Source organism: Danio aesculapii, chromosome 8, assembly GCF_903798145.1.
Source record: "Danio aesculapii chromosome 8, fDanAes4.1, whole genome shotgun sequence".
In the NCBI taxonomy this organism is placed as follows: Eukaryota; Metazoa; Chordata; class Actinopteri; order Cypriniformes; family Danionidae; genus Danio; species Danio aesculapii.
Window position 1 is genome coordinate 28415651 of NC_079442.1, and position 20511 is coordinate 28436161.

Sequence of the window (20511 nt, forward strand, 5' to 3'; positions counted from 1 at the left end):
GTCTGGCTGTAGCACTTTTAGCTTAGCTTAGCATACATAATTGAATTGGATTAGACCATTAGCCTCTCTATCAAATTTTCAAAAATTTTTTCCTATTTAAATCTTGACTTTAATTAGATTGTGTTCTCTTATTAGATTGTGTACTTGTGTACTGTTTTAGGACAATATAGCTAGGAACCATACTCTCATTTCAGCGTAATAACCAAAGAACTTTGTTGTCATACCATGGGTGCAGCAGGGGCAATGATAGAGGTTTTCAAACTTCAAGTGTAGGTGTTCAAGTGTAGGGCTTGGTCCTGGACACTGTTTTCATGCACTACGAAATATCTATGTGCCTGCTGCCACTATGGTACGGCAACAAAGTTCCTTGATTATTACAAAAGAATGAGTGTGTAGTTCCTTTCTACAATATATTGACCTAGAAAATAGCAACTTTTCATTTTCTGTCGGTCTTTGTACATGACTTAACTACAGATCGTGAAGCTTTAAATAGGAAAATTAACGAATCTCTTTTATTTTCAGTCTTATTTTTGAGTGAGATGCTAATGGTCTAATCGATTGCAATGATTTATGCTAAGCTTAGCTAAAAGTGATTCTGCCAGACCCAGATATTAGCTAAATGGATTCAACAATCGTAAAACTCTACAGTTTATCTTTAGGGGAGTTGTAAATTGAGCCATTTTAAAAAAGTGAAGTGTTCCTTTAAGAAACTTTTAATAGTCTTATTATATAAACAATAATAAATGTAAAAGCCAAGAGTTTGAAACTTCACTTGGCCAGATCTTTAATCAAAGCCCACAGCAAATGTAAAATCGAAAGCAAATGTCTCTTGTAAATAAACTGGGCATTTCATCAAATCCTGAGTATTACATAATCTTCAATTTGCTTGCCTTCATGCCACACAATACACAATGAAATGTATTTTTTTATACCTAAACTAACTTTATTATCAGAAAAAAAAGTCCCCTCACGTGTTGCAGGAAGAGGTGCAGCTCTGGGTGGCTGCTGGGATTGACAGTGACCTCAAACAGAGGCATGAAAATGTTCGCTAACATCTCCTGGAAGTTCGACAGCTGTTTTTTGGTGTGGTAAACATCACTGCAGAGAGAAAGAACAAACTGTTACCTCATCTTTGCATCTTAGTGATAGCTACAGTCTGAGATTTCATCTGAAATGGATAATTATGGTTAGTGAAAGGATTTTGGAAATTAGTCCACTTATGAGCTTTTTAGTTTATTCTTCGGATTTCCTTTTTGAAAAGATGTAAAATGGATGTAATTTCCACTTATAATATCCACTTGTAATGAATTCAAATCTTTGCAATTTGTACTTTATTCATTCATTCATTCATTCATTTACCTTCAGCTTAGTCCCTTTATTCATCAGGGGTTGCCACAGCAGAATGAACCGCCAACGTATCCAGCATATGTTTTACACAGCGGATGCCCTTCCAGCTGCAACCCATCACTGGGAAACACCCATACACACTCATACACTATGGCCAATTTAGTTTATTCAATTTACCTATATCGCATGTCTTTGGACTGTGGGGGAAACCAGAGCACCTGAAGGAAACCCACTCGAACATGGGGAGAACATGCAGACTCCCTACAGAAAAGCCAACTGGCCCAGCCGGGACTCGAACCAGCGACCTTCTTGCAGTGAGGTGACAATGCTAACCACTGAGCCAGCGTGTCGTCCTTTGTACTTTATTACAGACCTAAAATTTACTTTTCAAGATACATAGAGATTATTGCCGATGTAAGAAGTTACAAAAATTGAAAAAGTATTGAAATTTTACACAATTAACAATGTAGGTTTCAAAACTGTTCTCCAAATCAGCATTATAGAATGACTTCTAAAAGAATCATTTAAGATACAGAAAACTGGAGTAATGATGTTGAAAATTCAGTTTTCAATCACATTAATTAATTATGTTTTTTAAATAGTTTTAAATAGAAACATTTATGTTCAATTATAATAATATTTCACAATATTAACCCCTTAAGTTCGACCTTAAAAATGATACGTGCATATGATACATAGTTGGTAAAAATAATATCAGGTTTAGACAAAAAAAAAAAAACAATTAAATACAGTTAAAGTCAAAATGATTAGCCATCCTGTGATTTTTTTCTTTTTCAAATATTTCCCATATGATATTAACAGAGCAAGAAATTTTACCCAGTATTTCCTATAATATTTTTTCCTCTTCAGAAAGTCTTATTTGTTTTATTTTGGCTAGAATAAAAAACGTTTTTATTTTTTTTTAATCTATTTTAAGATTAATATTATTAGCCCCATTAAGTAATTTATTTTCAGATTGTTTACAAAACAAACCCTTGCTTAACTTAATTAACCTAATATACATAGTTAAATGAAATAATAAATAAAAAAGACTTTTAAATTGCTGAATTTTAGTATCTTGAAAAATATCTAGTAAAATATTATGTGCTGTCATCATGACAATAAAACGAATCAGTTATTTGAAATGAGTTATTAAAACTATTATGTTTAGAAATGTGTTGAAAAAATCTTCTTTCCAATCTATGAAAAAAATAGTTCAATAATTCAGGAAGGCTAATTATTCTGACTTTAACTGTATATAGACTGAGAAACATTGCACATGTGTGAAGGAGACAATGACAGTTTTCTTGTCACTTTCTCACTAAAATTAAACAATTCTTACCAACCCCAAACATCAAAATATTATAGTATATATTTTTAGTTTCATAAAATTATTCGGCAAAAAATAGACATTAGCATTGATATTTCTTATTGTTCAGTACTCACAATAGTCGTGGCACCTGTACCAGCCAGCGTACGTTATCTGAATAAACCTTGTGTGTGACGGCCCACTGAGCCAGTTTATCCCATTCATCTCTTGATCTTCCGTAGATGGAGAGACGCAGTTCCACGTTCTGATATTTACTCTCCTCCAGGTCTGCCATCACCTCCTAAAACACACCAGCACACAACTATCTGCAGGGGGCGCAAGTCATCCTATAACCCCCAATTATCAACATCTTCATGCATCAATGATTATAAGTAACAACCAATACCTTAATTATGTGCCCAAAGTATTTGCCCTCAATGTGGTTGTCAGTTTTGATAAAGATTTCTCGGAGTATGGACTCTCCAATGGGGTTGTATTTGGAGTTGAATTTATCAAAGCGGTGGAATGTGTTTCGGTCCTGTGGGAAAGAGAGAATTTTTTTAAATATTTACCTCTTGCACATTGTTATGGATAGGTGTCTTGTTAATTTTATTTATTACTTTGTAATATTTTGGCAAACAGCATAACTTTTGGCGTAAAAAAGGTGTATTTTAAATAAACTCTTTTCTTTTCATAAATCTGTATTACAATAGGTAGAACAAAAAGTTACACTAAGGACATGAGACAAAATGTTCCCATTAAATATTTCACATATATATATATATATATATATATATATATATATATATATATATATATATATATATATATATATATGTGCCATTATAGCAAAAAAAAAACATAAATTATTGACAAGACTTTGATGCTCAATTCATTCATTCATTAATTCATTTATTATTTCATATTCGGCTCAGTCCCATTATTTATCTGGGGTCACCACAGCGGAATGAACCGCTGATACTGAATTATTTTAATTTATTTTATAAATATATTTTATATGATTTTTTTATTTATTTATTTTTTTTATTTTATTTTATTTTGTTGAATCTATTTTAAAAAAAAATCCGCTTTTGAACAATGAATGCCAAATGAAGGGAAATTCTGAGTTTGTTTTGAATGTACAAATAAGAAATTTGTGTTGAATTAAAATGATTTATATAGAAAATAAAAGATTTTATTGCACATTTTGTAGTTTACAAACAATTGTGGCATTATAACAAATTGTAATTCAAAGATTTAACATTAATTAAATTAATAGTTATCATCAAAACTAATGCTGGTAAAAAAATCTGTCAGTAACAGTGTACTTTTTCATTTGCAGTTGAAGTCAGAATTATTAGCCCCCCTGAATTATTAGCCCCCCTGTTTATTTTTTCCCCAATTTATGTTTAATGGAGAGAAGATTTTTTTAACATATTTCTAAACATAATAGTTATAATAACTCATTTCTAATAATAATGATTTATTTTATGTTTGCCATGAAGATAGTACATAATATTTTACTAGGCATTTTTCAAGACATTTCTTTATAGTTTAAAGCAGGGGTGTCCAAACTCAATCCTCAATCCTTTTAGTTCTAACCCAAATTAACCACACTTGAACCGGCTAATCAAACTCTTTCTAGGTATACTAGAAACTTCCAGGCAGGTGTGTTGAAGAAAGTTTGAGGTAAACTATGTAGGACACAGGCCCTCCAGGAATGAGTTTGGACACCTCTGGCTTAAAGTGACATTTAATGGCTTAACTAGGTTAATTAGGTTAACTAGGCAGGTTAGGGTAATTAGGTAAGTTATTCTATAGCAATGGTTTGTTCTGTAGACAATCAGGTTAAAAAATAGCTTAAAGGAGCTAATAATTTTGACTCTAAATTGTTTTTTAAAAAATTAAAAACTGCTTTTATTCAAGCCGAAATAAAACAAATAAGACTTTTTCCGAAAGAAAAAATATTATCAGACATACTGTGAAAATTTCCTTGCTCTGTTAAACATCATTTGGGAAATATTTAAAACAGAAAAATTCTAAGGGGAGTTAATAATTCTGACTTCAACGGTATATTTTATATATTATATTAACCTCTATGGGCAAAAACTGCAACGTTTTTGCACATGCTTTCCAAAACTTCTTCCACAGAATAGTTATTCCCACAAACAATTCAGAGAAGAATCTCTGGTAATATAGATTATTATTCACATGATTTAGACAGCCATTAAACTGCGGTCAAGGTTGTATAGCGTTCATTTAGAGAACAACAGTTCATTCATCAGCTTATTCACTTCTCACTTAAGTGCAAACCCTCTAAGCTTGTGCGACTGCATCTGCAACGCTGTGCTACATATTTTCAGTGAGAGTGACCCAGATCCCACACAAACACATGGAGTCTGGAGCTCCCACTAGATGTTTGCTTTGGCATCTACTGTGTGAAACAGCACTGAACTATAAGATAACTTCAGATTCAGAATTGTTGTGTTATATTGTAGATTCCAGTTTTCTGTTTTTATTTTTATTCGAAGTCTGCTTTGTTCCACTTTATTACGTTTTAACGAATAATATGAAGAGGATATAACATCAAACAGTATAGTTTAAAAGTTTAGTAAGTATATTATTTTTAGGAAATTAAAAACAAGAAACAGGATGAAAGGGACATTTACATTTTTCTATATACAAGTATTCTGAAGAATCCAAAAAGTTTATAATGATTTCTCAGTATATTATGATTTTGCAAGGGTTGTGTAAAACTGAAACTGGAGTAAATAACAAAATTCCTGTTAATAAAATCAGGGTTAATTTTCATATGTCCTATCCCGTACATAATCGTTAAAACTACCTAACCAGTAAAAAAATAGAAATGTATTAGACAGAAGCTGTAGTAAATAGAAAATATTTGTTCTTCAAACTAAAAAGTGTTTCAATAAAAAAAAAAAAAAACATATTTTTGTCTGTTACATTAGTCATGGAATCAGATTATGCTATTTTCACTCCCAACTTCTTGTTTGGTTGTGAAAAAGAAACATGTGGCCAGTCATGATGATGAATTGCTAACAATATGCAAGATTTGTTTGACTATCCATAAGAGTGTAGCAAACAATGGCTACCAAAGCGGTGTGTTTTGAAAAAAAAAAAAAAAAAAAAGGAAAACTCAAAAGTGTACACTCCATTGCATAATTCACCAAGAGGCAGCAATAGCAACGTTTTTACTAGCTATTGACAAGCTTTTGTCCACCTTTTGGTCTATGTCCAAAACACAGCTGAATCTTACAAGGAGGATAGGACAAAAATTAAACATGCTAGCTTTTCTGTCAGGATGTCATGAAGCGTTCCAGATATGCCATGGGTAGGGCCAGACAGAATCTGCGGACCATTTTTGCTATTTCGGCGGAGAATTTAGTCAAATTTATGCAGAATGATTTTAGGAGTATCGTAACTAAAAACTCAATATATATATTCAATTTCAAAATAATACCTTTTTAACTTTTATTTAATGTTTACAATGCAAATCTAAGATCCACTTACTTGGTAAACAAAGCAAGGCTCTCATATAATACATCTACTAAAAGACAGAACATATTACTTTACAAACTGTTTTGTAAATAAATCATATGAACATTTTAATATTACTATTATTATATCACAAAATATATGTGAAATGAATTTAAAAACTGAATAAATATAAGTTTACACACATTTTCACAAGTAAATACATAGACTCAATGATGGGCTAAAAATCTGCAGATTTCTGAGCCCAGATTCCGCGTGGGCCTAGTTATCGTTCACTATGAAACACTATACAGGATAAAATAATTGAATCTTGATATTGTTTGCAAATCACGACAATGACACAGGTCAAACAGGTTGTGCCAAAATTTGGCATTGCACATTATTAATTAACCCATTCAAACATAAGTTTTAAATACTGCAGCTAACCGCTAACTTGAGTTTTTAATATGACCGTTATTTAGAGTGCATCATTTTAAAGCTTCCATAGCAATCCATCAGTTTTTGAGTCAGTTTTGTTTCCTTTTCTTCAAATATTGACAAATATCTTAATTATAATCAGAAAAATCTAATATTCTGATTCTGAAATATGTGTAAGTACATGTATTTCTTTGTTTAACCAGCCTAATAATGATCATATTATTTAATCTACGATGGGTGATGGGAGCAATTAGAGCTGCTGGATTTACAACATGCTAATTTATCAACTTCTCCCAAAATACATGAAAGTAATTAGCTGAATAGATTAAATGTTCTAGATTACTTTGAAAGCTCTTACCGCATGCATATCCAGAGTATCCACACTGAGGTCAAAGGCCGTGAGGTTCATGCTCTCAAACACTTCCATCAGGGTTTGTCCTCGGCCTTGTTCAACATGGACGATTTCTCCTGGATATTTCTTCATGGCTCTTTTAATGAAGCGCAGAAGGTGCTTCTGATTCATGCAGGACGAGGCATGGATGTGTGTGTCCACCTGAAGAAGAACACACGAATGGTTAGAAGCCAGAACAGAGCAAGAATGATGTGTAATCTGATTTTCCCTATAAAATTACTAAGAAATCAGAATGCATTTAATTTTAGTCTTTATGTTAATGGACAGACGGACCTTCCTGATGTTGTAGAAATCGCGATGAGGGACTTTTTTCTGTGCCGCCAATTCTTTCATTTCATTTAGGAGGATATGCATCTGGAACTTGGAGCTGAGATACTGCAGTCGCCGATAGCAGAAAGATTTCCTGTTGAGGGAAAAATATAAAATCAGAAATCCTCAATCTCTAGCAAATCAGACCAGTTCTGGGTATTTTTGGGTCATATTTAAATCAGACACTGCCACCTCTTCATCTATGGGACATAATTCAGATTACAGATTAATTACAGGTCTTTATCTCAGTCAGGACGTGTTCATTTTATTTTTATTCATTCACAAGGTCAGAGCTGATGCTTTCAATCAAGCAAAGGCACTCGCTCTGGGATCAGCTCACATCTACAGTCTGATGAAGGACTTACACTGGCCCGTTAATGATGAGCGCCATCATCATGTTCATATCAGCTATGTATTCCTGAAGATCTGGGTATGGCAGGTCCAACTCTGACGAACTGATTGTGAAACAAAACAGAAGAAAAACGTCAGATAAATGTGAAAAAAAAGTTTTAAAAAAAGGAAGAAAAAACCAACAACTCTATTTTAAAAACATTTGATCGAGTCTCCCCTAGAATTTTTAATAGGTAACTAAATATATATAATTATTAATTATATATATAGTTGAAAATGATCAGAAGTCTTACTTGTGTGTGTACACATGAACAACACCATCCACCATCTTGCATGTGTAGCCCAGCGCTGGTGGCATGTTGGCAGGGTCAAGACTCTCATACGGGTGGGTTTTTGACACAGGTGGGTGAACTGTTGCATCTATGGAGAACAAACACAAAGTCATTGATAAGGATTCAATTGGTGATTTTGTTTTATGACTGAAATTAGATTCAGTGCTTCTCACATATAGACTTTACTTGGGCGGGTCGCAGAGGTATATTAACGGCTGCCCAAGTATATTTAGTGACACAATTTTTTGCTGTTATTATCATCCTTTTACATTTTTTTTTTGAATCCGCCCAAAATAAGCAAATATCCGTGAGCAAATAAGTAGTAGAACATCTTCACTCCTTTACCCGTTACATACTGCACGTTTTGTGTGCGTGAGAACTGTCAACACCCACATGCTCTGCCGACCCATAGAGACCTACATCTTTTTGAGTCCAGCCGGTGTTTCTAAATCTACTAAAATGTCTGGGAATTGGTTTTGCTTTCATATTCTAAGCTGTCGTTAATTTGTGCGCACAGACTCAGAAAAACTATACTAAATACTCGGAGAGGACGAAATTACATCTAAATTGGGTGCAGAATATTTGAACACCATTAGAAATGGGTAATCAACTCATTTGTCTTCTTTAAATACGTTTTATTCTAGTAATTATTATAATTTTAAGAGATATTGTCTGTTTTATTCCTTTCTTCTGTCATTTATTTGTCATTTGCTGTATATTTGATTAATTTGATGATGTCAATATATTACGTATTTTATACATCTAAAATGCTTTGGCAATACTCTTCAAAATGTCATGCCAATAAAGCAACCTGAACTTGAATAAGAGATAGAGAGAAGCAGATTTGACCTGTCAGTGGGTGCACATGGCTCCTGAATAGGATAAAATAGAAATAGTGGATTTTTAAAATTTATTACAAAGTTTTTTAACCAGTTGAAAACAAAAAAAAAAGTTAATAAAAACAGATAATATCAAAAATAGTGTTAAAAATCAAATGATGTTTTGTTTGTCACATTTACTGTAGTTAACTTTGCGCTGTGGGTAAAAGTTGTGTTTCAATCCAGCTACCACCACAAGTATATTTCAAACCTGTGGGGAAGCATATTATATACCAGGATTTATAGAAGGCACTACTAAAATGTTAAGTAGTGTAATGATATTATATGATATCATGATATAATAGATTATTTAACATAATTATTTTTGTATGATCACAAATTCTTTTAAATAACAGGTGAGAATAAGCTGTTGTTTCACTTTTACATAAATCAAATACACATTTATACATATATACATTTATCTCTTACTCTGAAGGATATGTACTGTATTCACCCTTATTGTGACATTTAAAATTTTAGTTATATTAAACATTAAACTGGACAGTTTACTTGTGTCAAACATGCTTTACATGTACATTGTGAATGAAAAACTTGCGATTTTTAGAATGCCTTTTAATATAAGCCTATTTTGCTGACTAACACTGTAACAACACGCGATAAGGCACCACGAGACACGCTAACTTTTCCATGTTAAAAGATACTGTACCTGTACTGTATTAGCACACCTTTGTTATGATTATGATTATTATGATCTTCTCATGGTTTTATAATTCCACCCTTGACCTGATTAATTCATGTAGATTAAACTGAATTGTAGACACAGAGGGATCTTGATACTTCTCAAGAACATTAAAGCCCTTAACAAAAAAAAGCTAACATTTATGGTTATTTACTGTATATTTTAAGAAAATATTAAGGAAACTTACGATTAACCATGTTATGGATTTTTACTGTAGCATTTTTACAGTGTTTACCATCACTTAACAATTCCCTGTAGAATTTACAGTAACTCAGTGGCAGCAGCTCGCCAGTAACTTACTGTAAATCAATTACAAGAGAAATACTGTATTTACATTTACAGCACAATTTTTACAGAGTTTTACGTATATCTTTACTGTAAAATGTACAATTATTTTCACAATGCAACTTTAAAATACAGTAACATACTGCATAAATGTCCTACAGTAAAAATACAGTTAAATACTGTTTTTGTCCTGACCATCTGCGACAGCGATGTGTAAAATTTCTATTTTAGAAATGCTAAATTTCTGCGACATCATGGCAGAACAACAGCATATAACACTACGACAAAGATCACTTCAAGTACTGATTATGTGTTTTAGTCAGTGTTAAACGCTTACAATGTGAAATTAAATAACATTTTACATGATATTTTCATGCAATACTACTGAAAAAAGCAACAGATAGTTCACCTCAGACCTTGAAAATAAAATGAGTAGAAGATGGTTTGAAAATGAAAGTCAGAACTGTAATCCAGTGCAAACCGACAACATTAATCACTCAGTAGCCTATTGATAATGTTAATCATTTTTATATGTATTAATTAGATTAAAAGCGTTTATCATTTCGTGGGGAGTGTTCTTAGGATATGGTGTTAAGCTGCATTTATTTGATTAAAATCCTAGTAAAAACTGTTAGAAAAATAAGTATTACAAGTTTTTTTTTATTAAAATTTTTGTTTCTTTTTTCAAACAAATATATTAAAACAATTTATGAAATGTATTCCTTATGATTTAATTTTTATCATAATTACTCTAGTATTTAGTCACATGATCATTTAGATATACTATTTTTGGCAATATTAATATGTACTTATTATTTTGAAGACATGATATCAGTATTTTGTCAAATAAAATACAAAATGAGCATTTTACTCAAAGCACATTCCTATTAATGGCAATTCCAGAGAATGATATAATATTTTTTTATGTTCATATATAAATGTAAATATAAATAAATAATACAATAAAACAATTATGAGACATATGAATGTCATTGTTGATGTAATCATTCTAAAAATTAATATGAACTGCAGCTTTAATGAGCAGAAATACGTTTATGTGGTTAAACCGATCACTTGTGGTTCATACTGAATCTGTAAACAGAGCACCTGCTTTCACTTCCCTCTGCCCTTAACTGAATTTGATTGCATATAAAAGGCTCAACTGTAAACTATTCCACTTTCAATAACACAGATAAATCCAATGTGTCTCTTATATTTGTTGTGTACTTTAGACATAAAAACTATAGTGTTATAAAATCCTTCTATCATCGCTCAAAATATATGAAATAAATGCACCTGCAGAGATGGAGGACTCAGACATCTCGTCGAAAGTGTTGATGTCCGGCGTTTGCTCGCTCAGCTCCTCCTGCAGGTAACGCGCTGTGGTCCTGCTAAAGCTCTGCAAGGACAGAGAGATGTACTTCTCTCGGATGAACAGAGCTTTCACCACACACTTAGCAGCATCCAGCAGGTCAGTGAATGGAACCTGTAGTAAAAAGAGAAGAATACTGAATTAAACATGGTCTGAAAGTTTGTGAAGTTAATCATCTCTTCATCTTTACATCTGTTATGTAGGTGGTAGGTGGGTGGTGACAAAAGACTGAGTTAAAGAGTTATTCACTCAAAAGATTCGTTCAAAAATATTGATTAATTTAAGAAGGAAACAAACAGGGTTGCATTCCACTTTCCTTTTAGATCTAAAAATACCATTTACATTACTTGTTTCTCCTCACAGTACTGTTTTCATTTGTTTACACATTTATTTGCTTGTTTATAATTCATTAACCTTATTATTAGATTTTTTTATCTACTTTGTATTGAATTGTTTGTTTTAATTAAAGAATATTTTGACCAAATTTTGCATAAATTCATTTGTTTTAATCTGATTTCATAATTCTTTAAAAAATATTTTTGATCTATATTTTAAAATCCAGTTTTATCTTATTTTTTGTTTTATATGTATCATATCTGTCTAATATATGGCAATTCTATTCGAGTCTAACATGATTTTAGTTTTATTAAAAAACTAAATATAAAAGAAAAACTTTTCAGCTCATTTTTCATCATAAGTTTATGTGAAAACCCTTCAGCTGTGTTGCTGTCAGCCTGTGTTTCTGTTGGGGTTTGTGTATTTGTGTGCATGTGTGTATGTGTGAGACATTTTTCTCCCTGAGGAGTTTATGTAATGTCTGCAGTGTCCACTCCAGTTCTCTCAACAACATCTTGTTTTGGTGTAACAAACAAAGCTGAAGAGGTCTGTCTGTACCCCACACTTCTCCTCTCCAGAGATAGTAACTCTCTGGTACTCTCTCTCCGGGATGAGTTCTCTCTCGGGATAGTCTTCTATGGGTGTCTGGCTCTGTTCTTTCATATATCTGAAAAAAAACATAACATACAATGTGCTTGTTAAGTTCGGATTTATGAAATACTCTCTCTGGGTACTCATTTGAATTTATTTATTTGAGTTTATGACTACTGTTCAGTCATGTTACACATTTAAGCTAATCTTTTACAAATTTAGGATGATTTTGCTGAACCCATTTACAAAATATGGACCATCTGAAATTAGACATGAATATAAACATTATGCACACCAAACTGTAAGCAAATATTTCCTGCTAACAATTTAAAGTTGCAAAAAACACTCTCTTAATGTTCTCATTAAGTTATATATAATTCATTTTTTGATTGTTCTTAGAAGGTTCAAAACATACATTTTTTAGATTATGTAAATAACATTATTTTTTGGTTATAATAACGTTATTCACAATGTTTTCATAAGGTTTCATGTTATATTCATGTTCTTACAACATAATTTAAAAGGTTATTAGAACATTTCTTCCACATTATATTAATGTTTTAAGGACGTTTTTCTATCAATGTTACAAGAATGGTTCCAAAAACACAACTTTAATAACATTACAAATTAAAACTTACAAAACCTTTAACAAACGTTATGGATTGTTTCAAGAATGTTTCCTGTTAGCTAGGTTACTACCATTTGTTGTTCGATTTTTGGCAAATGTTAAAGCATTTGGACCCAGAAACTATGGCACGTGATGTCAGACTTATCTACACTGTTAACCCTTACTGTAGATTATGCAGTAAATAACTGTAAAATAGCCAGTGTCAAAACCAAACCATAACAGTGAGTAGCTGGCAACAGTGTTGCCAGTATTCTACCGTAAAAAAGCCTGGTAAGGCCTAACAGTGTAGTGGATTAGTCAACAAACATCACATCATCACAGAAGACGTTAAAGGCACTCACTCCAGGTCTGTAGCGCTGTCTGTTTTCATGAAGTCCTGTTTGGCTCGCAGAAGGATATCAGGCTCAAACCTCAAGTGAAAAAGCATTTAATTAACTTTCTGTGGGGCAAAGGTCACATGTGCATACAGTCCAATAAATGCTGGACTAATATTGGCTCATGCATTCAGGAGTACATTACAAACTCCCAGCTGAAAAAGCAAATGCAGATGAACAGTGGAATGATGTTCATGTCGTGTTTTGTTATGGCTGCTTGACTACAACTTGAGATTCAGGTTTTAAAAAAGGTTAACGAAAGATATACAAGTTTTCTTAAAAGTTAGCTATAAAAATCCTGGTTAATCAGTTGAAATCCCAACAGTATACTGGTTGACTGGCTTTACAAGCAAAACTTTGCGACTACACCAGCTCTAAGCTAGACTTTTGTGTTAGTTAAATATTGAGATCATAACAATTTGTTAGCTTAAGAAATAGAGAATTTGGGATTAACCCTTGTGTGCTGTTGGGGATGTTTTCATCCACTCTGGGGTGATTTTAAGTCTTAATTTGGACACAACTTTCTCTGTGTTTCAGCAAATGGAATGATTTTTGGTGACAAATCTTTATTTGACACATACTTTGGGAAAACGCTTTTAAAGTTTTCAAAAATTCAACAATACACAAGGGTTAAGAAAACAGGATAAAAACGTAAATAAGTTAAATGCTTGTAAGAACTTCAAGAGAGCTGATGGATGATGGGATGCAGTACTTGATATCCTGGCTGATCTGCCGCTCGAGTCTGTGCCGTCTCTCCTCCAGCTGCTCGATGGGGCTTTCCTCTGGGAACTCATATGGAGCGCTGCGCATCTCGCTCTCCGCCAGACTGCGGGAGAACAGCTCCTACACACACACACACACACACACACACACACACACATTATCATTTAGTAATGTTACAACCACGTAAATCATTCATTAATTCATTTTCTTTTCAGTTTAGTCCCTTTATTCATCCGGGGTCACCACAGCGGAATGAACCGCCAACTTATCCACCACATTTTACGCAGCGGATGCCAGCGACCTTCTAGCTGTGAGGCGACAGCAGTACCTACGGCACCACTAGTTATAGTTATAGCAGTTATAGGCAGTTATTATAGCCAATCATGGAATTGTGATTTGTTATATAGTTTAATAAAACTATTAAATATTGCAAATCTAAAGCTTTTTCAACATTGATTTTGTTGAGGTTGTGCAAATTTTTTTTTTTTTTTTCTTTTTTTTTATAATGTTAATTACTCCTGATTATTCAGGGATTAAGATGAAGGAAAGACAGTGAGTGATCCTGCCCACTTCAGTTTTGCAACAGTGAAAACAGAAAACAGTTTTTCTATAACTTTTTCCATTCACACAAGCCTAGTACTAGTTCACAAGTTTTATGGTGATGTTTTTAAAAATCTAAAATACCAGAAAATTTGTTCAGGATTCAAAAGCATCATGAGTGTTGTGATTTGTGGTTTGTTTACCTCTGCAATCTCTTTGTATTTTCCATCCATGGAGGTGCGTAGGTCAATGTGGCCGTGCTTGGTTACAGGGTTGCCAGGCAATGAATACTGGGATGTGAGGAGGTGTCGGCCAACACGGAGATCTACTAATAAGACAGTGAGAAAGACATCTTTATATTTTAACTGAGATGGCTTTCATATCTAAAACATTTAGATTATAAGAGTATAGAGAAAAAGCAAAAAGGACAACATTGATTGTGTTCCATTTTATCTAGCCTTGTTTTTCTACTGTCCAGAGAAAGGCAGGGTCAGAAAGCTGACGAAGATCTGCAACTGTTTGTCTGTTTGTCTCACAAAACAATGAAGCATTCAAGTAGGAGGATATTAGTTCATTTGTGAGTGTGTGCTGTGCCTTCGTCTTAGATTGCCTACTTAACTTGTGGACAAGTAAAGACCAAATGCATCTAGTGCCCACGCTCTAAAAACACAGTTTATGAAATGTTTTTTAAAATGTTAACTAAAGATAACGAGCACAACTTTTTAACAAAGGGTTTTAATAATACATTAGTAAATGCTGAATTATGATTAATTAATAAATGCTGTACAAGTACTGTTGATTCTTGGTCCATGATAGTAAATATATTAACTAATGAAACTTTATTCTAAAGTGTGACCAAATTTTTTTTTTTTACTTTTGTAGTGTACCTGAAATTACTCTTTTTCATACTCAGTTAAAAGCATTTATATATACACTCATCAGCCACTTTATTAGGTACACCTTACTGTTATCGGGTTGGACCCCCTTTTGTCTTCAAAACTTCCTTAATCCTTCATGGCATAGATTCAACAAGGTACTAGAAAATTCCTCAGAGATTTTGGTCCATATTGACATGATAGCATCACGCAGTTGCTGCAGATTTGTCGGCACATCCATGATGCGAATCTCCCGTTCCACCACATCCCAAAGGCGCTCTATTGGATTGAGTTCTGGTGACTGTGGAGGCCATATGAGTACAGTGAACTCATTGTCATGTTCAAGCAACTAGTCTGAGATGATTCACGCTTTATGACATGGTGCGTTATCCTGCTGGAAGTAGCCATCAGAAGATGAGTACACTGTGGTCACAAAGGGATGGACATGGTCAGCAACAAAACTCAGGTACTGTAGGCTGTGGCATTGACACGATGCTCAATTGGTAATAATGGGCACAAGGTGTGCCAAGAAAATATCCCCTACACCAATACACCACCAGCCTGAACCATTGATATAAGGCAGAATGGATCCATGGTTTTATGTTGTTGATGCCAAATTCTGACACTACCATCCGAATGTCGCAGCAGAAATGGAGACTCATCAGATCAGGCAACATTTTTCAATCTTCTATTGTCCAATTTTGCTGAGCTTGTGCAAATTGTAGCCTCAGTTTCCTGTTCTTAGCTGACAGGGGTGGCATCCGGTGTGGTCTTCTGCTGCTGTAGCCCATCCGCCTCAAGGTTGGACGTGTTATGTGTTCAGAGATGCTCTTCTGCATACCTCGGTTGTAACAAGTGGTTATTTGAGTTACTGTTGCCTTTCTATCAGCTTGAACCAGTCTGGCCATTCTCCTCTGACCTCTAACATCAACAAGGCATTTGAGCCCACAGAACTGCCACTCACAAGATATTTTCTTTTTTTTTGGATCATTCTCTGTAAACCCTAGAAATGGTTGTGCATAAAAATCCCAGTAGAGCAGCAGTTTCGGAATTACTCAGACCAGCCCTTCTGGCACCAACAATCATGCACCCAATAAAGTGTCTGGTGAGTGTATATTTTACCACAAAATTACAAATATAAGAACATTTCTGCTGTCACTATAAGCCATAAGTATAATCAAATGTATTAACCTTAAATCAAAAATGTTTTAATACCACAATAGAATTTAGCCTCACAAAAACACTTTCGCTTTCCTCCGAGTAAAGCTCAACTCATCAGCTCAAGGTCCACAGGTCCCGCGAGTGATATCAGTCTTGCTAAACTCTGACGCCTGATCAAATATTCATAAGGCTAATGAATAATTAATCAGCCATGTCTAGCCCCTGCACTGCAGAGACCTGGACATCTCCGAAAATGGCCAGAGAACAGGCGGACGGACTCCCATTCTTACAGCAGGATTCAGAAACCTCCAGCAGAGCTCAAAATGTGGTAAAGAAATTACAGTTTGCAGCAATAATGCAGTTACAGTAGCAGCACTTCATTTTATTTTTGCTACAATAAGAGTTGTTTCCCGGGCCTGAATTCATCCCGGGGTCTTGCATTGACATGTTCATGACTGTTTTCCCAAGATGAGCTGAAAGTTCCCTTTGAATCTATTATTATGAATAGATTTAATTAACCCGAGGATTTTTCTTTGCTTATTGCAGCAGCAGAATGATTAACTCTTAAAATTTTAACCCCTTTCTGTATAATTCTTAACATACTGTACCTGTACTGTATGTGCCGCTGTTATTTTAATCTCATGTTTTTATAATTACAGCCTTGATCTGAAATATTCATGTAGATTAAACCAAATTGTAGACAATGAGGGATCTACAGTAGATACTTCTCAAGAACATTTGTGCAGTGCTTCCTAAATAAAACAAATATAGTTTTGTATATGAATAATATGTGACTATATTTGTGAGTACATGATTTCATAATAGAAATACAGTGTGTAATAATTATAATAGTTTTACAAAATACCATTCTGTAGTTTTAATTATTTAAATATATATTTAGAGGTGGCACGATGGCTCAGTGGTTAGCACTGTTGCCTCAAATGGTGAGTCCCTGCTGGGTTAGTTGGCATTTCTGTGTGGAATTTGCATGTTCTCCCCATGTTGGCGTGGGTTTTCTCTGGGTGCTCCAGTTTCCCCCACAGTCCAAAGACATATGCTAATTTAATGAACTAAATTGGCTGTAGTGTTTGTGTGTGAATGTGAGAGTGTTTGGGTGTTTTCCAGTACTAGGTTGCAGCTAGAAGGGCATCTGCTGCGTAAAACATATGCTGTAAAAGTTGGTGGTTCATTTTGCTGTGGCGACCCCTGATGAATAAAGGGACTAAGCCAAAGGAAAATTAGAGAATGATATATATTTAGACTATATACTGTACACATTCTTAACAATTTCCTGTAGAAATTACAGTAACTCACTGGCAGCTGTTCGCCAGTAACTTACTGTAAATTAATGACAGGAGAAATACTGTTTTTACATTTACAGCACCATTTTTACAGAGTTTTATGTATATCTTTACTGTAAAATATACAGTAATATAAACTTTAAAATACAGTAACATACTGCGTATATGTTCTACAGTAAAACACAGTTAATTTTACAGTTAAATACTGTGTAGTTTACAAAAACCCTTAACAGTGATTGAAACTACAGACATTTTTTAACACAAACAATTTCTCTGGCTTTGCATTTTCTTTGCTATGAATATTTCTAAAATGCCTAAATGTTATTTCAGAAAAGATACAAACATAAAAAAGCTTTAAAAAAAAGCTAACATTTACAGTTATTTACTGTATATTTTTAAGGGAAACGTTAAGGAAACTTACTATTGACCGGGTTATGAATTTTTACTGTAGCATTATTACAGTTTTTACCATCACTTAACAATTCCCTGTAGAATTTACAGTAATTCGCGGGCAGCAGTTTGCCAGTAACTTACAGTAAATCAATTACAGGAGAAATACTGTATTTACATTTACAGCAGCATTTTTACAGAGTTTTTTACAGATGTATATCTTTACTGTAATATAGACTTATTTTCACAATGCAACTTTAAAATACAGTAACATACTGCATCAATGTCCTACAGTAAAACACAATTCATTTTACAGTTAAATACTTTGTAATTTACAAAAATCGTTAACAGTGCAGTACAGCATATTTGCAATTAAACACAGATTAATTTTTTACATTTTCAAATAGACATTTTTGATTTTTTGATTATTACATTTATTTTACTAAATGTGTATTTTATTTTGTAATAAGTTACTAAATGCATTAAACTGACAGTTGAACTTTTGTCTGCAACAGTAGTGTCATTGTTATTGTTAAAACTACAAACATTTATAAAACTTATGTTTGGAAGGTAAACGGTTTGTGTTTTATCAAGGATCTTTATGTTGAGGGGCGTTTTGCTTCCTTCAGTAATTTAAGGGAAAAATTTGATCTCCCTTATTTACATATTTATTCCGTTATTTGCAAATCAGGCATTTTGTGAAGTGTAAAGTGGAACTTCTAAAGTGGAACTCTGTCCAGAAAAAAAACCTGTGTTTCATGATATTTTTACTAACCCAGCCATGATTAGCCATGATTATGTGGAGGTAGAAGTGTGATTGTTATAAGTGTGTTATCGGTGCTTGTGTGCTAATGAACTTGTTATAATGAATCCACCATCTGGAACTGTGAAGTCAGTACACGACACTTCTATACTGCTTAAAGTGACATTTAACTAGGTTAATTAGGTTAACTAGGCAGGTAATTAGGCAAGTTATTGTATAATGATGGTTTGTTCTGTAGACTAGCGAATAAATATAAAGCTTAGAGCTGCTAATAAAATTGACCTTAAAATGTTTTTTTTTTTAATTAAATATTCTTTTCTAGCCTAAATAAGACTTTCTCCAGAAGAAAAAATATTATCAGACATACCAAGAAAATTTCTCTCTCTCTCTCTCTCTCTCTCTCTCTCTCTCTCTCTCTCTCTCTATATATATATATATATATATATATATATATATATATATATATATATATATATATATATATATAAAGCTTAAAATATAGTAATAAAACAACTACAAATATACTTCAGAAAACGTGTCGATGTGCATTTTTCAGACTAGTTTGCAAAAAGAAGTGCAGTAAAATAATAAACACTGTTTCAGTTGGAGCATTAATATATAATTTTGCCATCAAACACAGCAGCTGTTGAGAACACAACACTTTCTCAACACACAAACTTCACTCGAATCTGTTGTTTTTCCTCTACTGTAGTTTTACCATTAGTTTCAAGGACAAAGACTTTGTCATATCATTGCCATTTGATGTAATGCACACATTCTCATCAGTCCGTCTGCTTGGACTCAATCACTAATTACTATAATTATCCACAGTGCTCAAACACAAACGAGAGCAGCAGAACTGAATAATTTAAAGTTGAGCATCACAGGATATGCCCAATCATCTTATGCTGGAATCATGTTAAACTGACCCTCGTTCAACAACAGTTTACATGATGCTTTACTGTTTTACTGCTCTGGTAAAGTTAATGTGCAACAGACTTATCACAGAGTTTATTGAAGGTAATTAACGATATTGAACTCGCTGCTAAAATCTGTCGGGCTTTTTCACAGGTCCAGATGGTGGATTCATTATAACAATGACAGTTCATTAGCACACAAGCACCGATAACACACTTATAATAATCACACTTCTACCTCCACATAATCATGGCCTACGTGTTTCTCACTTTACTGCAAACTAATATAAAAGACTTACTTTGGACAACAAGACTATGGCAAGAGATTCTGGTCGGATTTTTGATGTGCATTAAGCCTAATTTGCTTACCAATGCTGAATTTATTTGATCGGAAAAAGAGTAAAATATATATTATACATTATCAGATTCATTATAATGATTTTCGACAGATCATGTGATAACGAATATTAGAGTAATTATGCTTTCATGATGACCATAAGAAACTTAACAAAATAAGTGTTTAAGTATATAACTGTAGTATACATGTTGTAAACAGTAGTATACATGACCCATTCCAGAACTGTAAGTACATTTCAAGCATTTTCCATTTATTTCCTTAAACTGGAATGATATACAATAAAAGTATGAACATTTCCATTTTAATGTAAACAGAATCCATTATTA

General features: G+C 33.3%; 1 protein-coding gene across 4 annotated transcripts in view; it reads right to left on the reverse strand.

Moving 5' to 3' along the window:
* Positions 1–20511, reverse strand: part of ampd2b (adenosine monophosphate deaminase 2b) — a 43100-nt gene that overhangs the window by 6982 nt on the left and 15607 nt on the right. For 3 of the 4 annotated variants that reach the window (XM_056463595.1, XM_056463598.1, XM_056463596.1), the window contains exons 2-13: positions 14624–14748; positions 13870–14000; positions 13125–13193; positions 12123–12231; positions 11153–11342; positions 7955–8081; positions 7676–7765; positions 7275–7404; positions 6948–7142; positions 3063–3194; positions 2794–2957; positions 972–1098 (exon numbers count right to left, since the gene is read on the reverse strand). In XM_056463595.1, coding sequence (XP_056319570.1) covers positions 972–1098; positions 2794–2957; positions 3063–3194; positions 6948–7142; positions 7275–7404; positions 7676–7765; positions 7955–8081; positions 11153–11342; positions 12123–12231; positions 13125–13193; positions 13870–14000; positions 14624–14748 — 1589 coding nt within the window. The remainder of the gene's footprint in view (positions 1–971; positions 1099–2793; positions 2958–3062; positions 3195–6947; positions 7143–7274; positions 7405–7675; positions 7766–7954; positions 8082–11152; positions 11343–12122; positions 12232–13124; positions 13194–13869; positions 14001–14623; positions 14749–20511) is intronic. The other variant, XM_056463597.1, reaches the window with a different exon arrangement.